This window comes from Peromyscus eremicus, chromosome 1 (genome assembly GCF_949786415.1).
Source record: "Peromyscus eremicus chromosome 1, PerEre_H2_v1, whole genome shotgun sequence".
Taxonomy (NCBI): Eukaryota; Metazoa; Chordata; class Mammalia; order Rodentia; family Cricetidae; genus Peromyscus; species Peromyscus eremicus.
Genome location: NC_081416.1, coordinates 95,816,473 through 95,823,220, shown reverse-complemented (window position 1 = coordinate 95,823,220; position 6,748 = coordinate 95,816,473). Strand labels below are relative to the sequence as shown.

At 38.5% G+C, this 6,748-nt stretch overlaps 1 protein-coding gene and 1 pseudogene across 1 annotated transcript; one reads left to right on the top strand and one right to left on the bottom strand.

The window, feature by feature from the left end:
* Positions 1-1,962: 1,962 nt before the first annotated feature.
* Positions 1,963-2,584, bottom strand: LOC131910416 (5-azacytidine-induced protein 2-like; annotated as a pseudogene).
* Positions 2,585-3,748: 1,164 nt separating this feature from the next.
* On the top strand, positions 3,749-4,769 carry LOC131910307 (olfactory receptor 56B1-like). Its single transcript, XM_059262292.1, is given in 2 exon segments — positions 3,749-4,570; positions 4,572-4,769. Coding segments are annotated over 2 exon segments (1,020 nt in total).
* Positions 4,770-6,748: the final 1,979 nt, after the last annotated feature.

Here is a 6,748-nt window from a genome sequence, read left to right as displayed (position 1 = left end):
TTAGGCAGGTAAAGGTGTTGAAAAGTAGCTTGATGACCCCAGCTTGATCTCCAGAAACCACAAAATGGAAGGATAGAATTGACTACTAAAAGCTGTATTCTAATTTCCACACATGAATTGAGGCAATGTTTGCCCCCCCCCCCCCACACAAATAAGTGCAAAAGAATATTCACAACAAATATTTGTTTCTTGTTGGTGGTACCATAGGGGAAATTATTTTCTCTCAATTTTTTATTCCGTGTTTAAAATGAATATATCAGGAATAAAGCTATATTTAGTATTGTTAACATCCTACCTTAAAGATGTTTTAAAACTTTGGTACATAACTTTATAAATGGTGTTTTGAGTGTGTGTGTGTGTGTGTGTGTGTGTGTGTGTGTGTGCGTATACTCAACAAACCTACAATAGCTTCTATCATGGTATAAAATTTGAGAATGAAATACTTTGAAAAACTAATAATTTTGTAAAGAGCTAATATTTAACACACATGTGTACATACTTAAAATATATTATATATATAATGCTTCTGTAGTGCATCATATAAAGGAATTAAAGGCAAGAAGTGATATTTAATTTAGTCAGAGCCACACCTGATCACACTTTATGCACAGTGAATGAGAATGTAAAGCCATCAGTTACTTTAAGCAACAGAACAGCAGCTTTGGAAAGGCCAGATAGTTGGAGAAAGAACAAATCACAAAGAAATAAAAAACAATTACAACCAAGTGAGTATGCAGAAAAAAGATGTGAGTGAGGCAAAGAAAATAAATAATTCAAGTGTGTGTGTGTGTGTGTGTGTGTGTGTGTGTGTGTGCATGTGCAAGAGACAGGCTGGTTTTCCACTCAGATGATGGACCAAGAAAATAAAGGGCATGACAAACAGCCGAATTTGAAGAAGTAGGAGTCTAATTTTAACACGATTCTAAATACATCACTGTAGCTCCTTCACTGTGATGGAATGGCTTTTTCTTGAGATAGGATATGAAATTTGTTCCCTAGTTATGAAGATTCAGTTGTATAGGAAAAGCCTGGGAGATCTGTGTACAACAACGTACATAGCATTGTACTGTGTACTTGATGATTTGAGGATATATCTCATATTAAACATTTCTAATAAAATAATTAAAAGCATCATTACATGTGGCCAAATTCTGTCTTTATAGATCTACTAAGGCTCAACTAACACAAAGCATTAAGATATATCTCCATTATATGGCACATTAAGGTGAAAAATTTAGTTATTGTCATTTAGCATTGCTTAACCTCATTCTTTTGCAATCTCAAGTTTGTTTGTACACAACATAGACTATAAAATAAAATGTATTTATCCCCTAAACTTCAGCATGGTTTATTTCTGCAAATCTTTACATGTTTATGACAATACTTTTTTAAAAGGCTGTATAAAATATGAATGGATATCTATACAATCATATGTAGGTAATTTACAAAATTAAATATCCCATAATTACATACTAAAATTCTAGCTGTTTATTGGTGAATAAACAACTAAGTCGAGCATACAATGGGAAACAATACAGTGAAAGATACAATGGAAACAAGGCACTCACTCAATTCTACAACGTTTCTGAAGAGATGAAGAAATGGATAGATAAACTCTAGTTGCATTTGCGTGATAACACTGCCTTTCAACTGAGGATCTTTTAAAAACAGATCTCATATTTATTTTGGAATTTCCCTAGTGAGTAAAATTGTTAACTGTAATTTTTTTTGTTAGTGGCAAGAGTCAAACCCTCAGCTGTGTATGGTGGCATGGCTTTCTACCATGGACTCACACCCTGCAGCCCACATAGTTGTGACCTTTAAGTTTATTTCTCTTGCCATAAACCTTTTGAACTTCCTGATACTCTAATAACACCAAGCACCGCAGTAAGAGACTGTCTATCATATCCATTCTACCATAGCACTGACATGTACATTCTGATGGTGGCTTTAAAACATCACTTAGAGACCCCCATCATAGACTTTGTCTGTCTTAGATGGATCTATCTGTTTGGCTTTTTCTAGTTCTCTATTTTGAAACCATTACATTCTTTCCTCGTCAGTTCCAGCTCTTATTCCAAAGCACGGGTCTTCAAATCACAGCTCACCTTTTCAACCTCCTGGTTTGATGAGGATTTAAACTCCTCATCACTCTCTGAATTTCCACCTTTGTTTTTAGCTGGAGACATTCTACATCTTTAGATTGTAGTTGTGCATTCAATAATTTCAAAGACTCAGAGTTATTTATTTATTTAATCTAAACTATTCTTCAAAATATCTCTATCAATGCAAACCTCTTAATAGGTGTGGTGAGTCTTATTTATTGCTTCTTATACCATAGAATTTACTTCTTTATCTGAGCTCCAGCAAGCCCTACCACAAGCCCTTATTCTTTTCTTTAAGAAAGAGTTCTCTTTCCCTACATCCTAAAGCTGCTTCTTGATGTCTTCATACACAGTGAGAAGGCAAAATGTGAAGCAACCGACTCATCTCCTGAATGCATTGCAAGTGGAGTCATCCTGTCTCTTCTGTGGGCTTTTTCACAATTCAGAATGCAGATACCATCTTGCACTAGTATACCCATGAGAGACTGAACATAGAAAGAGATCTCCACAGATAGAGCTTGTCACATGATAACATGCAGCATGCACACTGGGAGCTGAAGACATAAATGTCTCATTTACATCTAGTGATTCAAGTATGAACCAAAATACTAAGAAAACTAAGAACTCCAACTGCAGTCAAGAAACTCTGCCCCCCAGGAGGATATGCTGAAGACCTTGGGGAAAAGCAGAAAATTGCAATTGGTGAATTTCACTGTAACATACAAAAGACACCTCTGTTTGTCACCAAATGGCAAAGCTGTTTGTCACCCATGTCTTCCCCTTTACCAGAAGCTATGAAACTTTTCATTGAAAAAAAATCGAACAGATTTTCAGACATGGACAGATAATGAGGGATCCAGTCCTAACAACAGTCAAGACTTCCAGGAACACAGCTCTTACAGCAGAAAATCTCTGGAAGGTGATTGTTGGGTATCCCAAAACTGTGCTAAATCTACTGAGACAGAATGTGGGGGCAGGGAGGGACTAAAAAACATTACTTTTACTTAGTCTGCCACCATTACACTGATTGAATCAACAATCAGAGCTGTATTTGTAAGAATTAACTCTGTGGTGGTGGCGCACGCCTTTAATCCCAGCACTCAGGAGCAGAGGCAGGCAGATCTCTGTGAGTTTAAGGTGAGGCTGGGCTACAGAATGAGTTCCAGGACAGCCAGGGCTGTTACCCAGAAGAACCCTGTCTCAAGAAACCAAAAATAAAAAAATAAAATGAACTCTGAAGTTCATCATGATTTGATCATGAAGACACTGTATCTCTTAGTGGCTCTCCCAAGAGAGTATTCAAACTAGTAGACTTTGACTAAAAATATTGCTGAGTTTTTTAGTATGTACATTTGCACATGCTGTACATTATGTAGTTGACTTTACAATATGATCTAGAACCCTCAGTTCCATATTATAAGAGTGAGATTGATGACATGTAAACTATAATACTAAGTGTTTAAGTACTAATAATCTTAAGTGTTTCAATTAGCCCTTCAATAACAATGACATGTTTTTGCTTTTCAAATAAAGAATGGAAATGGGAATTTTAGACGTGGTTTTAGAAAGTATGTAAAATTCCTAAATACCTATTCATTGAATAAAAAGGAACCTTTAATGTAAGAGAAAAACATGCTTTAATGATGTTTATGTTCAGAGAACACAACATTGAAAACCCTCTCTTTTCTCTTCCTCACAGGAAAATATCTGCATCTCTCAAAGACTTCAATAGCACCAAGTTCCAGGTGTCTGAGTTCATTCTGATGGGATTCCCAGGCCTCCACAGCTGGCAGCACTGGCTCTCCCTGCCATTGGCCCTGCTCTAGCTCTCAGCAATAGGGACAAACGTCCTCATTCTCATCACCATCTGTCGGGACCCTTCCTTGAAGCAGCCCATGTACCTTTTCCTGGGCATCCTCTCTGTGGTGGACATGGGCCTCGCCACCACCATCATGCCGAAGATCCTGGCCATCTTCTGGTTCGATGCCAAGGTCATTAGCCTTCTGGAGTGTTTTGCTCAGATTTATGCCATTCACTATTTTGTAGGCATGGAGTCTGGCATCTTCCTCTGCATGGCTTTTGATAGATATGTAGCTATTTGTTATCCTCTCCATTACTCATCAATCATCACCAATTCCTTGATCTTAAAAGCCACCCTGTTTATGGTGCTGAGAAATGGCTTGTTCGTCATTCCAGTGGCTGTGCTTGTGGCCCAGCGGAACTATTGTTCCAGAAATGAAATCGATCATTGCCTGTGCTCTAACCTTGGCGTCACAAGCCTAGCTTGTGATGACAGGAGGCCAAATAGCATTTGCCAGTTAATCCTGGCGTGGCTTGGAATGGGGAGTGACCTGGGTCTCATAATATTGTCATATACTTTGATTCTGCGCTCGGTACTCAGACTCGATTCAGCTGACGCTGTTTCTAAGGCTCTGAGCACTTGTAGCTCCCACCTCATCCTCATTTTTTTTCTTCTACACTGTTGTTGTAGTGATTTCAGTAACTCACCTGGCAGAGACCAAGACCACCTTGATCCCAGTTTTGCTCATTATGATGCACAACATTATCCCTCCTTCCCTCAACCCTATTGTGTATGCTCTTAGGACCAGAGAACTCAGGCAAGGCTTCCAAAAGGTGCTTTGTTGGGGTTTACAAAAGAAATAAAAAAACCTTCTCCATGAGGTATGTGGATTTCAACTTCTCCTAAACTCTATGGTGGCATTCTAGACATGATGGAGGGGGAGGGGGTTGGATGTGCTTCTGAGAGCCCCTTTGCATGCTTTTTTTTTTTGAAGAAACAATCATGAAAACTTAACAGATGGAAAAAGAAAAAATTCCATTCACAATCGTTCCAAAATGAGCATCAGTTAAATAAATATATTCAAGTATATGGAAGGACTGTCCACCAGACCAGCCAAATGATATTACAAATATAACTAGTGATTAATATGTATAACCCAAAGTAAAAACCAATATAATAACAAGTACATGAATTACAGGACATGCTTGCACTTTGTTAGCTGTATGTTGGGAGCAAAGTCAGTCTGATAATTAGCACTACCCCAGTAGTGTGTGATGCAAAGACAGACATAAAAAATACTTATGACGAGCAAAGCTTGAGCAGGCTGTGAGAGAGTGTTAGGTGGTTGATGAGCGGGTGACCTAGCATGAAGAAACAAATTCACTTATATACGGTTGTTGCCTTCTTGCCTCTCCCGACTTGCTCTCTGCCCTTCTGTGCAGCTCACTATCTAAAGAATTGGCTTTCATGTACCGTGAAATCAAGCTCCCCTGTCTTGGGACATTCATAATGGCAAGTGCAAAAGAAAATAGAATTTGGGTTATTTTAGATTCTTTATTCTTCCACTCCCAGCCTCCCTCAACATCATGTTTCTGGTAGGCTGCATCTCGTATAACACTTCTCCGGTGGTCTGACTGCTGTAGCATGTGTGTCTATCCAGTGACACTTTTTCCCCCTTACCTTCTCATGAGACAGAGGACATAATACAGAATTTCTGGTATTAGTTGGTAAGAAGTATGTCCTACTCCACTGAGCTATGCCAGCTCCTTTCTGCTGTGTGTCTGTGGATCCATGTGCTTGCATGTGAAAGACAGAGCAGGAAAAAGAGGGGAATGGCCTCTTCTTCCCCCATACAGGACAGTATTCTCTGCCTCTGTGCATGTATCCATGTTTAGATCCAGGGCCTTTCATAAAAATACTGAAATAACTACAAAATATTTATTTACATGGAATGAAGAAAACACAATTATGGAAGCTGACATTCCACAGATACCACAGAATCCTGAAAAAAAAAACACTTTAATTTGAAATGATCTTTAAAATAATTTACCCTATGCCATATGTCTATAACAAAATTTTAAGTTCTTATTATGATGTCATTTCAGGTTTACAGCAATGTTGCAAGATTAGAACAAGAAATGCTTTGGTGGTCCAGCCAAGGCTACATAATGAGATCCTCCCTCAAACTTATCAAGTATTTATATATGCCCAATTATGAGTTATCTTCTTTCCATATGTATGTGTGTATGTGTACATATGTACTACTTTTCTGAGCTATCAGAAACAAATACTGTTCATTCTTAAACACCTCACTGTGTATGTTCAAACATGAAGACAATGATTTTTATAACCATAAAAGCATGAACAAATTTAAGATGCCAGGGGCCAACCCCAGCAGTTGGCAGGTCCCAAAGAGGAGGTAAGGAGTTGGTGGGGGAAGAAGTGAGGCAGGCACAGTAATCAAGAGGATCTTGCAGTTCTGACTGAGGAACAATCAAGTTGCTTCTTTATTTATAAAGATTAATAAGACAAAAACAGACTCATGATTTTTTTTTTTTTGGTTTTTTGAGACAGGGTTTCTCTGTGTAGCTTTGTGCCTCTCCTGGAACTCACTTGGTAGCCCAGGCTGGCCTCAAACTCACAGAGATCCACCTGGCTCTGCCTCCCGAGTGCTGGGATTAAAGGCGTGTGCCACCACCGCCTGGCCAGACTCATGATTTTTAAAAGCTACAGATTATCTCATTTTGTCTCCAGTCATGTGTTTGTTTTTCTATAACATGTCCGGAGTCATAGGTTCAGTTACAAGTAATAAGTACAGACAGAACAGACTTTGCTTTTTGTC